Here is a 24,983-nt window from a genome sequence, read left to right as displayed (position 1 = left end):
ACTCTTCAGAAAAGAAACACTGGAAACATTTAACAAGGAGATCTCAAAGGCCACAGACCAGTTTCATGTAGGCTTAGAAAGCATCAGTCTTTAGACATATCAACCAAGCTTAGAAATGTATGTGACTATACACATCCATAGATATACACATATCTCTACTCAAGTATCATTTGAAAAATAAATAGCACCGAAACTGAAAATGTGCACAGTCTACATGATTTGGTTTTTAAAGCATTTGTAAGGGAACCTAAGTAAGCCAATACAAGACCCAGAACTTCAGGAAGATTTTGTTTCCTTGGCTATATTCTTTCTAAAAAAGAGAAAGTTTAAAAAAAAGTGGTCTCAGCTGGAAGCATGCCCTTAGCCATTAGAGTGCCAAAATGAATGCAGTATGTCAGCTCTGACAATCTGTCAGAAAGAGGGAAAAAATACTTTTGTTCCAAGAATAAGATTTATTCAAAGTTTTGCCGTGAAATTAAAACAGAAAACAAAAAAACCACACACACACACACAAAAACCTGCCTGGGTCAGAATCTCAGTCAAGGCAAACATATCTCCATTTACATAAGCAATTTACATCACCTGAATAACCAACCCCCATTTCTGTACTCATCATTTCTTTAAATTTATTTCTTACCTAGACTCATACAAACTTCATAATAAATCAGTCACTCCACATATCCTTCAAGAATAACAAGCATTACAAATTAATAATGTCACGCTGGTCATTAATTTTGATAACCAAAGAATTTGCATTAGTGAACATACTTGTTATGTAGTTGTTAATGCTACATTTATTTAATATGTAACAGTTACAATGTGTTAGAAGCCAGTTCCCATTATTTGATTCTTTCACAGCTGTTCAATATGTGACAGATGCATAATTTTGTTTTTTAAAAAATTGATTTTCCTTTTATAAGTTGAGAACTGTGACGTTAGCTAATTTCTGGCATGTTCTATTAATTTTAGATTATGAAGATATATTGAACAGCACAATTTACCAATAAGAAGCCGATATTAATGTTTCTAATTTGCAGTCAAGTAAATTGAATGAAGGAGAGGCCATGTTACACAAGTCACGAAGTAAGTGTTTAAGCTCAGAATAGAATAAAGGGAATAAATTATTCAAATACTCTGCAGCACTAGCTTATTTTTTGGTGCCAGTGGATTTGATATAACACCTATTAGGATGTGATAACATTAAATGCATTTATAGATACAGACAGGTGAAAACGTAGATAGACAATTGGCTCTATTTTGATTTGGAAATGATACTAATCAATAAGTATAAATATTTTTAGACCCTAAAATCACAAACCAGTCTTAAAGTTGAAATACTTTGCTTTCTAGCTTGTAATAATCTCTGAAAATAAGAGCCAACAGTACATCGCATGCTTGTAACAAAGCAACTGTGCTGACATTTTAGTCTTTTTTTCAGAAATTGGATCTACTGTTTAGAAGCCTCAGAGGAAGATGTGATATATTTTAAACAGTGAAGAGATGAAGTCATACTTGTGTTTTCCGTGACAGTCTGGAATATTTTACTCCTCGAGCTCTGTGTCTCCTGGCACAGAGCCAGCATCCTGCAACCAGCAGCTCCTTACCTCAGTCCCAGCCGCAAGACTCACGGGTCTTCCCGTCTTCAGTCTTTGCTCTTTCTCTGCAGAACTGGTGCTCTTTATCCACAGACAAGCGAGACAGAACAGATCAGTCATTAAAGCAGTGCTGTTGTGGGGCTGGGAACAGAGAGTAGCCAGGTGGGTAACTTCAAAAGGAATTACCAACTGCCGTCTGCATTTCCAGACAAAAATGAGGATTCGGCAGTTTTAGCCTCTGGCAGCCTTTTGCCTGTCGGCCATTTGTTCTCTTTTCTGGTGCTCCATCTGCTCCCCTTGGTCGGATTAACCAAAGAACCAAATTGTGGCAGAAACTGCAGGTATGTACAGCTAAGGCTACCAAAAAATACCCTGCCATCTCCCCCATGTAGTGACACTTGGGGTTTGGAAACGCAGCTATGAATTCCCTTTTATCAGAGCTGGGCTAGCACAGAACAAGAAAAACTAATGGACGTGAACTGTTCCCTCAGCAGAGCAAAAAACCAAGTCTAATTCTGAAGTCTAATGCTCAAGATCTACTAGGACAGAAAGAAGCAGCAAGAACAAAACTGTGTTAGTAGACATTTTTCATCTTGGGAGCACAAGAAGAGAACCAGCTTCTGGTCCCTGCTGCTGCCAATAAAGGTTTGTACAAAACAGTCAGCAGACGGAGTACTGCAGTACAGATGCCTCTCGTGACTGTGCTTGACTGCACTCTCCTCCTGGTCTGTTAATCTTGAACTGGTTTTTATGCAACAGAACCAGCCCAACAGGAAAATCTGCTAAATCCACCATCCTGAAAGGATCAATAATTTGGTCCTCCAGGATCTCTCCTGTTAGATGTTAAGTAGGAAGAGGAAGGAATGGAACTTTGGTCTTCCATAGCTTGAGTCCACGCAGACAGACTTAAGACTGTTTAGACCTTTTTCTCTAAAAGAAAATACCATCCCACCACGAACAGCTGCTACCATATTTCTCTAAGGAGGACACCAGCAACTTACTGTCAGTAACAGATTCACAAGAGTTGACTCTGAGAAGGAGTTACTGAACTTCTGAGATTTTTCAGCTGTTCCCCTCCTCTCAGCATTTTCTTACTGACTAGCACTAAGCACCTCAGCTTATATTCCCCAGACACTCAACTCCCCCTGACTGCCACATAGGCAAATTAACACCATCTTTAACACCATCTTACGGCTATCCTTTTGCATACTAAGCCTACACTTCAGATGCCTCAGTGTCCAACTTCCTCGTGTCCCTTTCTGACCCAAATTCATAGATACGCACTTCAGATGAGAACTGTAATCTTCTGCAGCTTTGAGAAAAGAGCCTGCCCAACATAACACAACTACATATACATCTTTTAGGTTTTCTTTATTTATATTTTTTTAGTTCAAGAATTACACACTAGCCAACATTATTATATATTTACATGCTGAAACTGGCTGCAATAATTTTAAATTCAAGAAAATATCTCTTATGTGCTACTCATTTACAATCATCATTTTACTACCTCATATATCCCAGAGGTTAGCAGTCCTTTTGAGAAAGACATGAAGATCTGATGCAATGATATCCACTAGTATTTTGCATTTTCTAGCCATTGGAAAATGTGCATTATGTGCATATAAGAAAGGCTACAAGGTCATTAGTAAGGCTGATGATTACTACATTATGAAGTAAATAGTACTAAGTAAAAAAAGATAAATCAGAACTGTGCAAAGACAGTACTAACAGAACCATTTAAACACCCATGCAAATAAAAACGTGATAGAAGTCAAATCATAGTCAGCTTGTTAGAATTAATCATGTTTCAAATACTCTTTTTGTCTTCAACTGAAAGTAACAGGACAGACCATGAACAATACAGCCTGGTGAGTATCTGTCAAATGACAGTAACAGTGAAAACATACAAAATGTTATCAAATTGGAATAGATGACCTCATGTCTGAAAAACATTAAAAAAATACAACCCTTAGTATGAAAGTAGAGGTGAGATTTTTCATCATTTAAGTTTCATTTTTTGTCAAAGCACTTACAAAGAAAATAATTTTATACTTATGAAATGTTAGTGTTGCATATTCTTGTAGAGATGATCTATTTCAATTTTATATTAATGGATATTTAAATTATTACTATTTTTACAAAGTAGAATAGGGCAGTATTTTTGATCAACATTCCACTTGCTTCTTAAAAATTTAGACAAAGTTCCTAGTGCATTTTATTAAGTTTTACCTTTGGTGTTAAGCAGTGACTTATTAGATTTCCCTTTTAAACAATTTCTGGAGTGAAGATTCTTTGGCTTTAGGGGGACTATGCTATCTAACGACAGTCAAACATCCTTTTTTTAAAAAAAAAAAGAAAAAAAAAGTCTACTATTAGATACCATAAGAGATACAGATTTCAGAAACAGACAGACGCAATATGCAGGCTTTCTGTAATGAAATCACCAACAGCTGAATTCTCACTTACCCTGGATTACATCTCCTCCACTCACTGGAGCAACATAAATGCGCCTTATTGTAAGTGAAAACCAGGCCCTATTTGTTTATGCTAATCTGAGTACCGAGTGCCAAGCTACTATCTTCTGTTGCCTGAACGTTTTAACCATACAAAAGAATTGATTGTGCTAGCAGTAACGTTGCCACAATGGCTATTTTACACTACAGTACTTTCTGTACTTTTTTTATATCTGGAATCCAAATCTGTTTATGCAAAAGGGTGTTTAAATTACTCTGCTAGAGCACTGCTATTATTGTACTTAGTAAAAAAAATTCACTAAACAATTACTGTATCTATCGACTGCTCATTTACAGCTTATTTAATTATTTACATAATTTTAGGACACATTAACCTAAACCATAAGTAGAATTAGCTTTTTGCCTTACCATAAAGTACAAATTAGAAGTTAAAAATGTTTAAGAAATCTGATAATATTTACACATGTTCAGCTTAAGTTATGGTTGCTCACACTGTATGTTCTATGTACACATAGCAAAATGTTATGATCACTACTGATATAGTATTGTACCCTGGCCATCCCAGCCTAGATTGTTTTCTAGAAATAGTTAATATTTTTGCCTTTTTTTGTTGGTTCCCTAAGGAATTTGTTGGTTTTGAAAACTTACTAGTGGACAATGCTGTTATAAAAAGAGAGAGAAGAAATAGGCAAGCAATGTGAGGACTAGTCTAATTTCAGATGCTAGGAGGTACAGTACTATCATCATGTCAAACGGTGCAATGCTCCATACGAATTATAAGCATTGATCTGCTGATATAGAAATGCCCAGTTACCCTGTATAGTAAGTTGTTTTTTTTTAAATACATTAATCTTTTTTTCTCAAAAATATATTCATACACTGGTTGATGGTAGAAACAAAACTGTTATTAGCTTATTCCTTTAACACGCCAACATATGAATGTGTGTGCATATATATACTCAGTACGTGTATGTATACACACATATGTCCATATAGACATTTAGGTGTATGTCCATATGCACATATATTCGGATAATGTTTAACATCCGTTCACTTATGTTTAGTACTGTGTTATAGTATAGAATTGGGACACAGTCTAATAATTATAGTGAAAATTAATTGATCTTTAATTTTAATGCATATTTGTCTGAAATAAATAGTAATTTTTTCCCCAGGTGTAAGACCACCACTCATTTTCTCTATGCATTGTGCTTTTGTACCTTACAGATTTTATGTCTTTTTTATTAGAATGTAAAAACCCTCTGAAGAACTTTGCGACGTGCTGTCATCTAAGACTCTGTTTTCCTCCCCTGGGAATGAGAAAAGAAATGGTCACAATGTCATTGCTTGAGTCTTTCTTCCCAGTCATTAAACTGCGATAGGATAGAAACATAACATTCCTTATGCAAACACAGAAATATGTTGCATGAATTTTCAGTTCTGAAAATGTGTATCATACTTACTAGCAGTCATGTACAGTATATATTTACAGATTGATCTCAAAGATTTCATTAAAACTGTGCCATGTTATAGTCATAATTTGCCCATGAATTTCACAAAGATGAAAAACACCTTAATTGCTGGCTATTATGTCTAATAGAACAATAAAATGTGCAACTATAATTATATTACAAGGTTTATCTAAATTAGTAACTTTGATACTTTTCTTATTGAAACTAACAACAATTAACATGATTAAAAAGATCTAGAATATTCATTTTCGGTCAAATCTAAAGTAAAAGCAAATTTATTCTAGTTTACCTGGAGGGTAGCACACATAGCAAACCCCATATCTCATATACGTTGGCATAATTTCTCACTTTCACTCAAGTATCTCAGAAGAGTAGTTAAGTGCTCACCTTGGGCTCAAGTTATACTTTTCCCTTGACAGTGCCTCGCCAGTCTTTCTCACCCCCATCTTTTTATATCACAGTGTTAAGCCTTAGTACAAAATGATAGAATCCTTCTCTTTCACTAATTTTATACATCACATTAATAGCCAGAAGGACATAGTAAAAGCAAAAGTGCTCCTTCCCCCCAGATAATATATCTTTCCTAGTGACACCTGAGCAGAAACCAGACATTTTCTTTCACTCTCTGAATAGCTACATCAGAGAGTATTATGGCTTGTACTGTAACTTCAGATTAATTAATGTGCAGTTCTAAGATTCAGTCTCTGTGGTTTTCATAATAGCTGATGCAGTAAACCAATGCAGAGTCTCAACATATTCTCTGTAAGGTTTTATATTTGATGTGTATCAACCACAAACAGGCTGTGAGCTCCCTGTATTCACACTATGCTTCTGTGAAATACAAAAGGAGTTGGCAGCAATTTGTGAAAGGAAAGAAAAGCAGGTACAGAAGAATACTATAAGACTGCTTTTATTTATGATAATTAATACCATTTTTCAAGAACAGTCTTTGAAGAGAAATACTGAATTTTGATGTGGCTCCTTTTCTTAGAACTGGGAAAAAATTCCAACATCACTCATACCTATCACTTGAAATTCTAAATGCATCTACAAAGCCTACTGTGTTATGCATGAAATGCAGTCAGAAATTAAGTATGTGAACAAAAAGCAACATTTTGACCTCAAAAGTTCATTGCATGATGAAAGCCTGTCTCTGCATATTGCAGAGTCAGACCCTGGAAGCAGTACGTGAACATACACACAACTCCCTTGAAAACAACAGGTGGTGTGTATGCCTGGCAAATCCCATTTCAGGCTCAAAACTATTCTCTCCTGTTTGAAGCAGATATAAGCAGATGATATGCTCAAAACAAAGTCAGAAAATTGGCCTATTAGTTCCCGGAACTAATCATTAGCATTTCCGTCCTATCACTGTCATTCACTGACAAATGGGGAAAAAACCAACAGAAATTTGTAAGAAAATTATCCTTTTAAAGCAAGAACAAAAAATTCAAACAAAATATTTTATGAAGAATATTCTTAAGAACTATCGTAAAGTATTGCCAAAAGAATATTTAAATGGGGAAAACCTGTCTGCCTGAAAAAATTCCTTTACTATTTAGAAGATACTTGAGTTCAAGTTTCTTTCAGATATTTGTGCACAGATGAGTTAGCACAGAGACAACAGATGTGGCTTTTGCTTTTTGTGTCAAACAATATTGGGGATTGGATTTACTAAAAGCTATCAGGAATTCATACCTTTTATACAGTTCTTGCAACTTTTTTTTCATTACAGAAAAAGGTTCCACAATGGACTAAATGACAAACTCTACTTTGCCTATAAAATTCTGTTTTTTATATATTCTATTTTGCATCTATTCTATTTTGCATATAAGACTCAAGCTCTATGGCATGAAAAAAACCCCTTTTATTTCAAAAAGTTCCCTAAAGCAAAACTGAAGTTTTCTACTTTTTCAATGGAAATCACCCTAAAGCAGGAAACATTCAAAAGTGTAATTAAACTCTTAAAGTAACGGCTACCAATTTTTTCCCTTTTAAAACAGTGCATTAAGGAAAACAAAATAAAAAGTGAAATGGTATTCCCTAATCCAGCCTGAGAAAATACCCTGTCACCATTTTTTGTACTGAAATACATATGCTTGGATCTTTACTGTTGAAAGAGGTACGATACCTTTAATCAAACTGGATGTAAGGTGTTAAGCGTAACAACAGTTGCAAGCATAACGCTGGAAAGATTGCAAACTTGGAAGAAATCACACAACTCCACATGAGTATTTCAGACTAAGGTATGTACTATAACTGACAACATTCATTTGCACAGTATATATATATGTGTGCATGTATATATATATACACACACATACACACACACACACACTTTTACATGTATGTAGCCTTCTCTCTCCTTGGCCCTGTATTTTGTAATTGCTGTCTAGCTCTCCCTACCCTAGAAAGACAGGGCACCATTGGTCTCCTTCAGCCACCTAGAGAATCACTATTTGGCCAACCAGTTTTGGCACTTTGGACAGATGATTTCCTTTCCCCAACACAAACCATATCTACCCATTCAGTTGATGCGTTTTTATACCGTTGCTACATTCCTCTGTTGATCACAAACACAGTCACTGTGACTGTGAGCATATGTTCTCTCTTTAAAATCCAGACAAAACTAGTGCTTTTTGCTTCAACTTCTGTGCAAACACCCAACCCTAATATTATCAGTCAAAGGTTTAGTTCTTTCAATAAATAACAGGAAATACCTGAATACGGTTGGGAAACCTCTGACCATCATCATCTTGGAAAAGATGATAGGCACTACTTGTTTTCAAGTTTACACATTTAAAAAGTAAAGTGTATATGTTTCATAAGCATGATAATAACTTAATACACTCTCTTAAGTGTAGATGCATGTCTCAGATATGCAGTTTCCCTCAGAATGGTATGTACTGCTGTTGAAACTAGAACTTGTTTCTCAAATGCCGCTCTATAATTTGTATCACTAAACTCAAGTGGCCATTTAAAAAAAAAAAAAAGAAAAGAAAAAAAAAGAGAGAAAAGAGAGAGCGAGGGACAATGACACAAAAGTGATTGTCAAAATCCAATTTGCCTTCACATTCCAAATGCACTTATATTTTGATAAGGGGATATGTCCATACTGCAACTTAACGTATTTAAGATTTAGCAGATACAACCAAAACATTATAAAAACAGACCATAGAGTGGGCCAGCAACTAAGGTGTTTTAAAATAACTTTTTGTCCTGAATAGAATTTTTCTAAGTCCCACTTTTGGCTGTACAACCGATTTGAAGAGAAATCCAGTTCTTGCTTCCTGTGTGGCTTTGTTTCTTAGTTCACATAGTAAAGCCAATAGACAATATTGAAGAAGGAAAAAACAACAGGGAAGAATATGCGCGACCATCGATCTATGGCATTTACATCAGTCAAGTCAGGAATGGTAATTTTCAGTTGAGATGCACGTCTCCGTAGCCTACTTTTCTTCTGTGCTACATGTCGCTCCAGGGCATTGCGACCAAAGCTGTGTCTGGGTAAGCCAGCTTTCCGGTACTGGATGCTTGAAGTGTCATACGCCAGCATAGTGCTTCTACGGTCCCCAAGCCCCATCACAGCCTCGGAGGCAGCCATCTCATTTTTAATTTCAAGTGTGCTCAACAAAATATTTTCATGTGGATCCATCTGTAACAAATAAGAAAGCAGATTTAACAGGAGAGAAAGGAAGCCCGATCAGTTGCGAACTGAAGCCATGCTGACAAGGGCTAGTTCTAACAATTCTAATTCATTGGATGTCAGCCTGTCTGAAAGACTTTAAGCATAGCCATGACTATATTTATTGCCATTTATTTGTGAATTCAAGGAACAATAAGGCCAGTATAATATAATGGAATAAATGGTATTTCCCTAGACCCCATGTTCTGTAAGCAGAAGCAATACCTGGAAATGGAGTACATGCTCAGATCCTGAAAGTGGGATTCTGCCACTGGGTAGGATATCTGGGGCAAATATTGAACTTTTGGGGGCTTTTGGAGAGAAATCAAATGGAAAAGGGTCTGCTTTGTTTTGGTTTTTTCTTCTTTCAAATGAAAGCTGCTGCTCTGACAAAAACTTCAAGTATTCACGAGGTCTCTCCGCCTCTATAAAATGAGGCCCAGAGCATGGCACAAGAGAATGCAAATTTTCAGTCCTTATATTCCAAACAGGACTGCTGGTTACTTGGGGAAAGGCACCGCCATAGTCTAACTAGGCCTATGTAGAAACTCCATTCCCCAGTGCTAATGAATTTCATAAATACAGTGCATGCTGTGGAGACCTGAACGCTGGAATAGCAGAGATCTGCAATTTCAAGCAAGGAAAAACATACAGAGTGTAATCACATCAAATGTACATTGAACAGTTGTTTCAATGGGTAGTTTTAGCTACTATATATTTTTTAAAGGCAGTTCAGTGAAAAAAATATTAATGCAATGTTGTAAAGAAACCTCTTAGACAATCAAGAGGATTTCAATGATGAGGAACTAAATTCTACTCTTAGGCAATCTGGAGCAGATCCGAAGTATGGTAGGAGAACTTCAAAATAATCCATTTATAGAAAACAAATATAAGGTTATTTAGGAAGTTATAAATCTCCTCTGCGTTCCCTCTAAGTATATATTTTGGATTCTGTGATTAAAGAGTATAATTAAATAAAAACTTTAAAAGCAATAATAGCTAATGAGCAGCTAATTAAGTACACTGACTTAGTGATGGTAGTGCAGATATACTCCAGGCCAAATAAGAGATGAAACTGTCCCAGAGCTCCTTTAAGAATAACTCAGCCACATTATTCATTATCATGTACATAATGTATATTATGATTATTATTGAAAGTGCACAAACTGTGACTTTTTTTGATTTCTAAACAATAATATGGCATTAATCTATTCTGTAATATTTAGAAGCCTGCAGTCAGCAGCAGGTACCTTGCTGCACTACCCAATATAGCACTGTATTTGCCATTATTAAAAAAACCCTGTGTAATATTTCACACGGCACGGTGAGAGAACTGGGTTGAAAACAGTTGCTTTTTAGCAGCATCCACTGCACAGTGTTATGAACTGGGAAGGCAGACGCTCACAGAAGTGCTTTGGACCTACTGAAACACTGCCATTTGAGTGATTACATCTGTTCAAGTGATGCATAAAAACTGGCATCGCTGAGATGCCAGATTTCCCCCTCTCTTTTTTTTTTTTTCCAATCTATGTGAGTTTGCACCCCTCTAGTTTCATTATATTTTAGTTTTAGATTAAATGTAATGACTCAATGTGAAGCAGCCAAAATCATCTATTTTTGCTTGCTTTCCATCAAAGCCATATGAAATCTTTGAATTTTCTAGTGTGCTAGGGAAATCGATCTTTTTTGAGCAGCACTGGAAAAATGCGAAAGTTGAGCTGGAACTCAAGAAAAATTCCTTTAAGAACTCTGTAGCATGATATTGAGCATGGTGAGGAAACACTGTATTCTAGCCAGGACGGCCATCAAATCAGTTCTCACCTGCATTAGATGAAACTAAGGCAAAAAGAGTATTCTGCTATTGTAATACAAACAAAAGCGAATACATACAAAAGCTTTGAAATAGATCTATGAAATTTTTCAAGAGAGCTTTCAAACATTTTCTTATAATGAGTGTGGTTATTTAGAAAATTCTTACATGATGTTTGGGGTAAGACAAAATCGGCTGTTTGTTATTTGTTATTAGATCTGAGACAAATAATAAGACTTTCAGTACCCTGAAAATAAAAGCAATTATAGGCACTTGGCATTCATTGATCCCAAGAATGTCTAAAAACAAACAGGGGAAGCATCTTACAAGAGGGTTGCAAAGCCACTTGGAAACTACATTTTCCATAGTTTCACAAAGCCTTAAGAAAAGAACAGAAATTTTAGTTCCAATGACATCAGAGGAAGTTTGACATAACATCCACTAATGCAATGGTTTTACCCCTTAGCCCAGAGCCTGGGTTATTTTCACCTCAACGTTGTGCATTCTAAGATACTATCTTTGGAAAGATTTTAGTGCCAACAAACTTGTTCACATCTTAAATCTTCTTAGGACGAATCTACTTTAAGCATTTTATCCTTCTGATCTGCAATGATATTAGAAATTTGAGTGCTCTTTACACACTCGTATACGTTCTATGCAACACAAATGCAAGAAAAGTTATTTTAGTCTACTACAGTTAGAGTCAGGCATGTTTTAGCAACATGATATCACTCCAGTTAACTTTTTGCTTTGATTCTTTTGTCACTTCTGTTCTCATTTCAGTAAACATCTTAACACAGCAAGCTGCTGCAGATATCTGGTAATCTTGGCAGCAGTTTCTAAGATTAGTGATGCTGGGCAGAAAAAACATTTAGCAATATTCTAAGCTATCTTCTAGGGCAAAGTATCTTCTGCACAGATCACACTGATATCAGAGTTGGAGCATAGCATTTTTCAATATTTCAAGAATTTTTCAGAAGAAATAACGCAAAATACAGTAAAAATTAGTGATGGGCGAACCTTCAAGTGTTAGAATAGCCAGGTAAGCACCACAAAGTTCAGATGCTTCTCGAGCACTAATTTGACCCTCCTGCACCGGAACAGTGGATTGACCATAACAAGAACCGCATTTTTCGTGGTATTTTGAATTCCCAATCTGAAGAACTCCCAAAGTTCCAATCCAGAAGTACAAATGAATGTGAAATTAAAAGAAAGAAAGAAACAAACAACAACAAACAACAACAAAAAAAACCAGAAAGAAATTAACCTAACTTTTCAACCTTTGATAAAAGGTTCCTTATCAGATCAGAGAGAGCTGGGAGTGTTATTTCCACCAAGTAGGTTCGCCCAACTCTAAATAAAACATGCTTTTGTAACTAAGTGAAGCCTGAGATAGAATGATAATGAATTACGTTTATCGTACACAGCACCACCCATTCAAAAGGATCCCAAAGCGCTTTACAAGCATTTAGAAAGAAGAACAACTTCACTTCCCAGTGAAGCGCAATCACCTCTGAGGCGAAATGTGGTGACTGACAGTGCAGAACAATACACTATATTTTAGTCGAGGAAATGGAGAATGCTGTAGCCAATTGAAACTATGGGGTGGCTGAGTGGTGGTGGGGAATGTTAGGTAAGCAGAACAGTTACATAAATTGATATTTGGCCAGATGCTTGGGGTTGAGATGACCACACTATAAAAAAGTGCCATGGGATCTTTAATGACCGTAAGTGGTCAGGACCTGAATTTTAAGTCTCTGAGGATAAAAACATTAGAAAACATTGAAAGATACCTTTGTTGAATACATTTCTGGACAATGATATGTGCCAATTATTCTTCTGTCCTGTAAGTTAATAAAATCAAGACCAGTTTCCTTAGAGATAAGGCAGCTATTATCTTTCATTTAAAATTAAAGCACTCTAGGGTAATAATAGGACAACTAATTAAAAGATACAGGGACCTCTAAGCCAACAATTAGCATAAGTATATTCTGGCTTCAGAGGTGCTGTTACTGCCTTGCTCTGCTCCGCTCCTCAAGGTAACATAACGTTGTGATGTAAATGTATTTTTTCCAGCTGGTCACTTGACCAAAGAAGGTATGATGATATGAAAACAACTGTTAAAATTATTCTGGGGGAAAAGTAAGTGTAAAAGTGGTTTCAAAAGGAGGTGGAAGAAGGTTAAAAAGATCTCTTGGTGCTGAAGGATTGTTCAACCATAGAACTAGACTCTTTATGGTGAACAGGAGAGTTCAAACGTAATGGAGAAATTCCCAGGGACAAGAAAGGAAGCGAGGATGAAGATGAAGAAAAAGTAGCAGCAAGTACTATGGAAATAAAAGGTGAAAGCAGAAGTGAAGGAGAAATGAGCAGAGCTCAGCAACCATGCAAGAGGGTGGGATTTTTATAAATCAATCTTAAAGGTGGATGACAAAATATATGATGCAAATGATATTCACTTGTAGGTCCAGGTCAACTGGAAGAAAAGCTGACTCTGGATCCTTGAAAGAGGCCATGACCTTTTTGATGGCCTCAAACAAAGGGAATACAGAGGAAAGTGTAGAAATGTTACCGTTATATATTCTTCCTGCTACCTAGAAACTCCAAAATGATGGCTTTCTAGAGGAATTCCTCTTACACTAACATGATAGCAACTGTAAAATACAAGGAAATTACAACTCCCACACACATGCATACATACACACATATGTACATTAGGAATCCTCCAAGGATGACCAGATCTCTGAAACTACTAACATCGAGCATCTTGGTGATTATGCTCTACTGTTATGCCAAACACAGCTTCATAGTAGGAGTGAAATTTATACTGATGACTTGCAAAGATAGAATATTGACACTTTTCCTTCCTCATATACTGTTCATTTTCACCTATAACCTTCAATTACAAGCAGCTACTGATGGCTCATTTTATTGCAGAATGTCTCAGAAGCCATGGATAAAATAGACAGTAGGGCTGGAATTTCTGATGGAAAAACCTTGTGAAAAAAAAGTTGCATATTCAAAAGAAATATCCTTTTGTTAAGTAGGGCTGCCATTAGCCAAAAGCAAAATATGGTGAGCTAAACCATGAAGGGAGAACAGAAGTAGCCAGCCTATTACAAAGATTAACACCCGAGATTAGGTCTCAGCATTTATAGGTTCTGTGAACCGACATTCTTAAGAACTGAAGACAGAAATAAAGATCCCTTTCACAATCAGGACCAACATGACATGCCTAGACATATAATTTAATTTGTTAGAGATAAAGACCTTAGTACTATCTATAGCATAGTTTCCCACCTCTTAGCCGCTGAGCTTTGCTTGGAAAACCAGTAACATCCCATTCCTGACTAGTCACAATAGCTCTGGCAAGATTAGGTGAAAGTATGAAGTGCACTTTACGTGTAATAGGGATCTTCCACCTCATCAGCAAGGTTTGACTTATTGATTAGGAACCACTGATCTCTGGGGACTGCACTGACTACACAAGGTAATATGTGGAAGGTTGATAGTCCTGTATAAGCTGCTGTTAGGTTCACTCTGGAAGAAAAAAGAATTACTGATTTTCAAATGGCACCTGCCTAAAGCTATACAGACATTTTTTAAATGAAAAGCAAGTCTGGTAAGATAAAGCTGTATGAACTCAGAAAGCACAAATGCCTAATATTTCCAAACATCCATATGTGAAACAATGTCCTTAAGAATGTGAAAAACACTGCATTTCCATTGTCTGTACAAAACTGAATTTATTGCCAGCATTGCAGTAACTGTTTATGAAACCACATTAGCATGCATTGGCTCAGATTGCATTATACACCTAAGATTTAGGTCAGGCTGTAAAGCATGCAGTTAGAGGACAGTAAAATTAGGCTGACTTAAACTTTCAGGTTACTTTGTTTGGTTTCAGGTCAGAAAATCCAGAGAAACTCTGCAAATTAAATCAGGATTTTCTTTAGGTTCTTGAGCTTTTTAAAGCCTAAAAACCTAAGCAAAAAAACCCAAGAAACCTGTAAGAATTAAAAAAAAAGAAAGTGAGAGGAAAAATGCATGATCTGGACATGAAGCTTTAACACTGCTCTATCTACTTACAATTTGATTTCTAGGCATCTAGTTTTATCCTCTGATATATGTGATTTCTTGATCATTATCTTTAGCAACACATCGATAACTTAGTCATAAGTATTGTCGGATTCTGGAGAAATGGTTGAAAACATATACTTTCTTTTGGCATCCATTACTTACACACAAGATTCCATAGGTAAGAGGTTGCAGAATAAGTGTCCACATAAAATGAAAGAGGCTGAACTATCTTTGGCTTGATGACATTTGAATAAAAATCATGAAATATGAACTTGTTCAAACTGCACAGAATCCAATGTTCTAAACCCAAAAGCCAACAAGTGAAATAGGCAGAATCAGGACTGCTGTTTGAATTATGGCACAGAATAGGAAAAAATGGGGAAATGGCCTACGGGTGTCCTGCCCTCAGCTTGAACCTTACACCAACATCTTCTAAAATATCTAAAAACATTCTAAAAATATTCTAAAAAAATCCCTGGGGTTTTTGGAGTAAAGAGGGATAAATCAGCTTAGCCAACCAAGAAAAAAAATAGAGAGTACACTGTGTTTCTGTAGAAACACATCTTCCTCCATTTCTCTTTTGGCCAAGATAATTCAGTCCAACGCAATCTCTAGTAAAGTGGAAGGAATAAATTATCTAAGTAAGGCCTTGATGTTGTACATGTTATTTCCATTCTAGAGCAGCAGACAGAGTTGACCAAAAACTGAAAACAGATACCTGATTCAGGAAATGAGCTTGCAACTTTACTTAAGTAGATACATTAATTTAATGGGACTTAAATAAATCTTAAGCTTAGTCATGTTTTCAAGTGATTTCCTGTGAATAAGACTTTCACTCTCAATCCAAAACTATGAATAATGCATATACATTATTCATAAGGAGGAAACAATTTTTTTTTTTTTAACCTGCAAGAACGTATCACAATGGTGGAGCTAAATATTAGTTAAGGAGAATTCTAACTGGGAAGTCTTCAAATCTGAATAAGCTTCATATTTATGATACCTAAAGGTAGTTGCCTTCCCTTCTAGAAATTTCAGATTTCTTTTTTCTTCCAGAAGACTGCAAAATCATCACTCAGAACAAAATAATTCTTGGTAAGTGATTCTATCTTAAAAATGAAACCCTTCCATGAAAGAAATCTCTTCTATGTTAAAGATAAGCATCAAAAACTTCCCTAGGAGAAAAGCTGAAAAAATTTTAAATTAATCTATCTGAACTTCCTGAAAGAATTTATTTTTACAAGGCAAATTTTGTAAATATTAGAAGGGGAAAAAATAATCTTTGACTGAAAATAAACATAAAGGAAGCAATGTAAATAGAACTGGAATTTTTGAAACTTAAGTTACAATTTTCAGCAACAATTTTTTACTGCTGAGACGTAGGAAGAAGCAAAGGCAGGTGATTTGGAATAGAAGTCTTCTGGGGTACCAGTTAACAACAGCTCCAAATCCTGCCGTTTCTCCAAGAAACAAGGTGTTAGGCAGCCCAGATTCTTACTAATACTGCTCTGATGAAGTATTTGTTATTTATTTGCTAAAATAACAACCCATTTATGTGTATACATTTTATTCTCTTGGAGATAATATAAATGAATAACACATCAGCATGAACCTACATCCTAAAAGGTGCTCTCTTCCATCTGTGATAAATAAGACCAAAATTTCATCAAACTTCTGTTATGCCCATAAGCTGTCCCCTATTATGCTGTCTTACAAAATATACTTTAACAGATATATCTAGCACCAAATATCTACTACGGAAACACAGCAAAATTGCTTATATAAGAAAGCTTCAAGAAAGATGAAAAATGCATGAAATATTTGGTTATCATTGCAAGTGGCAAAATTTCTAAGGTATGATTTGGATATAGTTATGGTTTTGACATATGAAATAGACAGTAAACATAAGGCTGATAAAGCTGCTCCTCTAGAGCAGACTTCTGTAAAATACATAGACATTATTTTTCTTGTTTGAAGTCAAATACAACATGCAAAGAACTATACAGCATATACTTGTCATGAGAGTAGGTGGACTGTACGGCAGTCTACTAGTGTTTCATCCATGTGACCACAATATACTCACTTGTCAACAGATTTAGGCTCGTGATTTTGGGGGAAGACCAACAATATAATTCTTGGGCCCAGCCCAAAGTTTAACATGGCCAGGGGCAGCACAAGGTCCAAGGAAAAACTTTGGGAACACCGACAAAGGCCAGATAAAACACTGGAGAGAAACTGCAGTTGATTCAACAAAAAAATTAAAATAATTGATATTTTTCTATGGAAAATCACTGACAAGTTTTCATTGTAAAGAAAATAAAGATGAATTTCTAACTTTTGACAACGAATTTCTGAATTTAAAAAGATCTAGAAATGTAGTTCTTATGATCACATTCAGTGCTGACGTAGAAGCCTGAAATACTGCCAGTTCCACAGCTATAGATACCGCAAGGCTCAGAGGACTATGTTAAAATTAAAAGTCTTCTGCTTTAAAATAATCAAAAGATCTGAATTTGTTGACTGAATTAGAACATTCCTGCATGATTTACTTGTACACTGATAGTCTGCTGTTTCAGGAAGAGTCTAACATTTTGTCACTCATTAAAAATGAGTGACAAGAAGGAAGAAACTTTGTTGCCAAGACATGGTTAGTCATTTCAGATTTGTTTCTAAGTAAATTTCTGTGTATGCACAATATATACCAATATTCCGTATTATGCATATTTTGTACTATCTTGGTATTGTGTATGCATTAATCATAGAGAAATAAAAACTGGATTATAGTTTTCTTCCTGACATTTTGGTGGCCTTTTGTGCTTGTAAATTTAAACTAAACTTGAGTTTGATTAGTTCAATGTATTATATAGTTCTATGGCAATATATATACACACACATATAAAATATAAATATATAGATAGTAGGAGAATTTCAGAACACATTTAGAATGAAGGAAAATGACTGGGGTTTTTTTGGCAATAGTGTGCAGTTTGTTCTTGACACATAATTTTATGGAAACGAGAAAAAATAGTTTACTAACATGCAAATGTGGTAGGTGTTTACGTAAAACATGATTATGTTCAATGTTATAAAAGTTTCATATGATGCATTTCAGGAAGGGTGATCCACTCACAACTGAGAAAGCTATTAATGAGTTAATGAGACCAAACATAGGCTTATTTTTATATTGCAAATTATTACATATTGTATATGCCTCATGATACAAAAAGGAAGAAGAAATAAAAGCTGACGAATCATCTCTATATGGAATTGGCTTTTAGATCTTCTTCTCTGGCTATATTATCATATACTTTAATAAACAAAAGACCTTACATACAACAATTGAAACTTATGTAAAGACCCTTTTCCTACCCAAAACTGCTGTAGCCTGAAGGTATAAGAGCTCAGAATTCCATCTAGCAAAACGTAAGCTAAAATCTTTCATTTCTGAAGACCTTTATTTCCAGTTACCTGCAGGAACCTTTGGATACTCAAAGGATACATGGACAGAAAGTGGTCCAAAGAAAACATTATTTTCATGTAATCATGTTGATTTAGGCTGTGTGACCTTTACTGTTGCATCCTTCAGGCCAGCCCAAAACCATCAAGTTTCTGACAACTATATTACCAGAAAGTTTAGTTCATTGTGAGGACATGAGCAAGGACAGGTATGCAGGGCTTTTTGTACAGAGCTTTCAGATGCATTAAGTTTAGGGACAAGGCTCAACAGGTTTTTTGGGTGGGGGAGAAAATTAAGTTCAAGTCTCTCACACTTCTAAAAAGAGGAATGGAGGCATAAGAATAAACAAGATTTAGACTTCTATGTTTTAATATCTTATATCATTACAGAGGGATTCTTAAAACTAGTATCTAAGGAGTAAAAAAGATATATTCTCATATATAGACATATGTATCTGTATATATATGAACACAAATTTATATTTAGGCATAATCCTATCGACCTCCTAACCTTTTTCCTCAGTTATGTGAGAAACTAACCTCTGGTGTCTATCTTTCTCCATACGCAGAATTCTGGGAAAGCAGCTAGTATCCAAAAGAATTAGTAACTAAGTGAATTTACTGATAAACATAGGTCTTCATAGCCCAGCATGACCGTTTCATTAAATTTAACATCCATGTATGCAATACAAACCTTAACACCCTTAAAAAAAAAAAAAAAGTAAGAAATTATACAACTTGTACATGTCTAAATGGATGCCCAGTTCATATGCTACATTAGTAATATTTTGTTATGAATACTGCTAGTTATGTTATTCCTAGGTTGTCTGGGCTATTCTGCTCATTAACCTTGATCTATCTTTATCTTTATGCAAGACAAGCAGTCTCCATGGCATGCTGCAGAGTGACTGCACCATGTCTCTCCGGGAAATTAGAATGTTTCCACTGTTGGGGCAGGGGGAGAAGATTTTGAGGAAAAAAATATTTTTTACATATTGGGAAAATCTTTAGAATGTGTTCTAACACAGCAGTTTGGGGTTTTTTTAAGTGTTGAAAGTATTAACTTGCTTCAGTCTAGGTAATCTTACAGCCTAAAGAGCAAACAACAACAAAGCTAAAGCATCATAATTAATAGTTACTGATAGACTAAAGACGGGCAAAAAGTATAAAAGAGGATTTGAAATATGTATCCTCCTTCTTAACAGTGTGGGATACTATCATTCTGATTATGTAAACACTTCTGATAAGAATTTTGGATCACCTGAAATCGATTTCCCCTAGATTAGATATAAAAATGCATTGCTATCTGCAAAAAGAAACCAAACATGATAATTTTTAGACACTACAAATAAAGCAAAGGGATTGACAAACTGTCGTCTTCTACATCATAATATTTTCACCACTTAGTGCCACCCTAGTGTATACAATCCAGTGATCTCAAGACTCATGAGCACAACTAGGTTACATCCCGTAGCGCGTAACATTTAGAGTTACAACTTCTTTTTTGGGTAGAAATTGGCTGACTCGTGGCCATTCAGTTAAACCTTGGCAAACTCTTTAGAGCTGATCTGCTTTGGGAAATCAATTCACTAGCCAGACACACCTTCTGGACTGCAGCTACATACATTTCTTCTACTTCACTGTACATCATTTACCTTTTTGCGCCTTATTTCCCCACAATTTGAAATAGTGATATAAACTGCATTAATGGAATCTTTTCTGCAACCAAAAGTGCACTTAATTCAGGGTCACAGGTGGATGGCAGGTTTGTAGATGCACTACAAAACGGATAACGTGCTTTAAACAAATGGAGTGTACACACACTGGTCTTACATTAATTAAACGTGGCATTCGAAGGAGCGCGGCTGCAGAAAGAAAACCTCACGCAGCTGACTTGACCTTTATTCAGATGTCATGTGGAATACCATTACAGATTGTGGAAATAAATCACCTTCTGACTGCTTCTGCAAAATGCTCCAGGCTAAAACTGGAACTTCCTCAAATTTCACTCCTGTCAAACCTCTGGTTCAACAAAACACAAAGAGGCTGGCCAAGCACTCCGTGCATTGCTGGTTGTTTCATATGCAAGTTGTTTCTTGATAATGCATGAATGTAAATTTAGGAGAAAGGCTGAGCTTTTATAATCCATGCCTACTTTTATTACATGTCCTTCAGTAAACTTCTGTGTAAGGAATACCTTCTGACCCTGGATCAAGAATCAGTCCTCGTGCAGTTTTACCTGTACTGCAAACAGCAGGAAAACTCTCCTTGGAGGGAAAAGAAAGAGGATGAATGCTTTCACTGAAATCTGGATAGTGGTACCATTAGCTCCAGCAACATAGAGCAGTGAGGATTTGAGATCTTAGACTGAAATTTTAAGAGCTTCATGTTGCCTTAGTGTTTTGATATCCTGTTCACTTTATTAACCAAAACTGTGCATATAGCCATTTTAAAATTCCTCTTCTTTACAAAAGCTTTTACATCTTGTTATAAATATGTTTTACATGCTTACTCATACTTTATACTAGAAGTACCTCTACTGCATAGGGTATAAGGTGCAGTTCTGTGTAGTAAGTACTGACTGGTTTTAGGTACCTTTGCAATAACTCCTCCTCCATAGACGTGCATATATGATTTCTTCAGATAGAAATAAACAAATATTGCTGTGAACTGAAAAGGCCGAAGGCAAGTGAGCAATAAATCAGAGGGGAAATAAAGGCATTAACCAAGCCTAAGCTAATAAGCATTGCTTTGAAGCAAGGTATATTATCTCGGGCCTGCAGCCCTCTCAATTCATCTTTACACCTTAGTCTGAAAATGGAGGAGAGCAACTTTGCTTGCAGCGCACTGGAAGCTATCACAAGTTGGCCTGTAAAGGGCTGCATGTGCATATCAATGGATTCACATTGGCTCAAGTTAACACACTCCATCTAATTCCACCCCTCTTTTTCGAAAGAGACATCTATGGATATGACAGTGAAAAAATGCACAGGCTCTTCTACTTATTCACTAGTGAAGTGGTAAAAAGAAGTTTGGAAGTTGTTATGGGAAACGGCAGGTAGCAAAGCAATACCTGAGCTGACTCTGTGCTGTTTCCAAGTGTGCTACTGTAATGGATGGCATTGTTGGCACAATGAAACAGAAAGTACTCAGTCTTCGTGTTTGAACAGCACACGTACGTGAGCCAGTGAATCTGAAAATGGGCACCTGGATGAGGAGGATGCTGTGGGAGCCCTGTTTCCTTGCCAGACACTGTCCATCCTCAGCCTGACCAGTTGCATAGGTGAAATAATTAGGTGCAATCACTTGTGAAACAGGTAATTGCATGGTCTTGTTTGTCTTAAACTCTGATAATGCAGTGGAGTCCTCTGAAAATGAAAGATCTGAGGAGAACTATTCAACTTTTCTGATTAAACTTGGTCAGACTCTTTTCCTTGGTCAAAAAGTTGTAGGGGAAAAATTCAGCAGCTGAAACAATTTGATGGGGAAGAAAGTTACCATGTTAAGTGCAGCTGAGGGCAAGTTAAGCTTCCGTTTGTTCTTTCTTTGCCATCTCATCTCCTTTAGCAACTGTGTGCTAATTTGGATATAACAACAGTGGGTCAGGAGGGCAATGAATTTGCAAAGATACCTATATTTGTTCAGACCTTCTTAGCTCACTAAGCCCTACATTCATTCTTCAAGAGAACATTTCTATTGTGATTCCAATCTATTAATATGCTGTTTAATCTCATTATCATATTAATGTTCCATGTTCTCTACTTGGTACCCAAATTTCTGATAGAAAAATGTCATTAGTCTGACAATTTCACTTGTTTGTGACTTGGCACTGTGTAACAGCAACACACTGTAACTTTCAGGCTTGCTGACTGAATACCTTATGTAATACAAAGACTACTGAGTAAAGAATTACTCATTGTTTTAAAAATACACTCAGTATGGTTTAAAAAAGTCTTTGTCTCCAGAAAAAAACCCTTATCTAAACATGCAGAGGTTAGCAATGTCAGTTCACATTTATTTGGAAAAAAAAAAACAAACACAAAAACCAACAAAAAAACCTGACTGAATAAATCTGTATAAACAGTTTTATGAAGTGTTGCATAATATCCTGACATTTTCCCCCAGTTTTCCAGAGGGAAATTGCTTTATTAATGCTCACAATAACAACAGCATGATTGCAAAATTAGAGGTAGTTTTATTTATGTGACTTATGTTATCACGTACTTCAAGTATATAGCCAGTACACTTACAGCATGTCTCTGCTTTAAGCTAGGTTGGACATGTCTAGGATTCGGTTATTACTGCAACTGAATACATTCTAAAACCACGTTCAGTGATGTATTTCCATTATGCAAAATGTAATGCCACTTCACAGAAGTGGCAAATCAAATTACTTTGAAATAATATAACAAACAAATTTTATATAAGAAAAGTTTATTTGCAATAATTAACTGTTCTAAACCTAGAGGATCTAACTATAAAGAAAAAAAAATTAATTTAGAAATAAACACTACCTGAATAACATGCCTGTAAGAATTAGAAAAACAGGACTAGAAAAGGACGTCAAGATGCACCAAACCATTATATGGTAATGCCTCTACAAGGTTTGATATCTGGGTCAAAAAAATGCAAGTATCACGTCCTGTTTCTAGCTAACATCCTGGTAAAGAAACCATAGTGATGTCTAAGAAAAAAACTGTCAAGAGATGGATCTGTAGCCCTTCTTTTAACAAGGGACTTGATGTAGGAACTGGTAACAATACTCGCAGCGAGTATCGTCTCTGCTGCCTGACACACTTCCAAGCTTCGTTGCTTTGGAAGAGGATGGCGTACAGCTGCTTTTCCATTACAATCACCCCTTGTCAAATGTACAGATGGCAAGATGCAAGAACCACTTCTTTACAGATGAAGAAGAATCAGCCTTTCATTCAGCCCTGTACATCTACCATGGTCTTTACAGTGACTGTTCTGGTTTCCACCACACAGCTGTAATGGAGGTTTTCCGATCTATCCAGAATAACAAGTACACAGATATCATTGATACTGAAAAGCATTTTCACCTTACTTATACCTCCAGAGAAGTCAATTAATGTATGCAGTAGTCTGGATCAAATAAGATAGATGAGCAACTGTGGAAAAAACAGCAATAGAATCCAAAAGATGTAACAACAGCATAAGCAGCAGGTTTACTGGGAATTTAGTAATACAGGAAATTATACTGAAAACACAGAGTTGGGAGGTGATCAGACTGGAAATCCTGAACAACACAAAGACTAGAAGATGCATCGGACACATCACAGTGATCAGCATCAGTAAAGCCCATCTAAGCCACAGTTTCAAGATGGAAACATCCAAGGTAAAATTATTGGACCCAACAATGTAAGAAAATATAAAAATTAATCAAAAATACCTTGGCTACTGGATTCTGGAAGAAATCTATGGGGAATAAACCAGTACTGAGAGAGCACCAAGAAGCTCATTATTTGAACTGTGATAACAGAAATTAAGTATATTAAAATGGCTGGGGTCTACCTCAGAAATTACTAGCCGTTGTACCAGGCTCTACGCTGAGATCCTGGTAAGGCTAATCATCTCCTTGAAGACGAAGCCAGGCTTCATAAAGCAGAAAACTTGAAGGGTTATATCACAGTAGCTTGTTTCTCTCCCCCACCTCCTTCTATCCCCAAAGGAAACAGAAACCAAAATTACAATTAGAAGAAAAAAGCCTCATAGAGGCTTCTAGACCAAATCCTTTGCAGACCATTTTTATGTAATTACAGAATTAAGAGATGAAAGTTATGGATTTCAGTAAAGTCTTTGACATATTATCTTAACGCTGAAGAGATGCTATGTCCCACATATATGTACAATTACCCAAAGGAAGATAGTCAGCTGAACAATATTGTGAAGCCAGAAGTTAGAATTTGGCCCTATTTTTTAACATATCTGCTATTCATCTGGAAGAAGCACAGGCAATATATTAGATTAGTGCCCTGAGCCTAAAGAAAAGATAGCATGAAATGTGCCTACAAAGGATCAAAAGGATGCTGATGACTGTCAACATGTCTATTTAAAATAGAAAAGTCCACAGAATAAAATGGCATAACAATGGGTTAGAGTATATATATCATACTTTATAATGTCTATTAGGTCTTCAAGCAGAAGTACAACACTCCCAGTTTACCTATCCTTATATACACACTTGCAATACTATGCCATTCAGAGCAGAAGAGATAAAAAAACTTGAGACTACAAAGATAATAAAGGCATTTAAAGAAATAACGTAAGATAAGACAATAGGCTTGAAAAGAGAGGTAAGGAAATTATGCAAATACTATCTCCAATAACTGAAGTATGTCTAGAGTAAGAAGAAAGCCAGTGATTTACCTGTAAGCAACAATATGACTG

The 24,983-nt window shown here is 36.0% G+C and overlaps 1 protein-coding gene across 3 annotated transcripts in view; it reads right to left on the bottom strand.

Moving 5' to 3' along the window:
- Positions 1-2,947: 2,947 nt before the first annotated feature.
- Positions 2,948-24,983, bottom strand: part of GABRB2 (gamma-aminobutyric acid type A receptor subunit beta2) — a 179,440-nt gene continuing 157,404 nt past the window's right edge. For 2 of the 3 annotated variants that reach the window (XM_069773027.1, XM_069773026.1), the window contains 2 exons: positions 12,833-12,883; positions 2,948-9,199 (listed from right to left, as the gene is read on the bottom strand). In XM_069773027.1, the coding sequence (XP_069629128.1) occupies positions 8,852-9,199; positions 12,833-12,883 (399 nt within the window). In that variant the 3' untranslated portion in view covers positions 2,948-8,851. The remainder of the gene's footprint in view (positions 9,200-12,832; positions 12,884-24,983) is intronic. The other variant, XM_069773028.1, reaches the window with a different exon arrangement.

Source organism: Haliaeetus albicilla, chromosome 27 (genome assembly GCF_947461875.1).
Source record: "Haliaeetus albicilla chromosome 27, bHalAlb1.1, whole genome shotgun sequence".
In the NCBI taxonomy this organism is placed as follows: Eukaryota; Metazoa; Chordata; class Aves; order Accipitriformes; family Accipitridae; genus Haliaeetus; species Haliaeetus albicilla.
The sequence above is the reverse complement of the archived record's forward strand: the minus strand, read 5'-3'. Positions and strand labels throughout refer to the sequence as shown.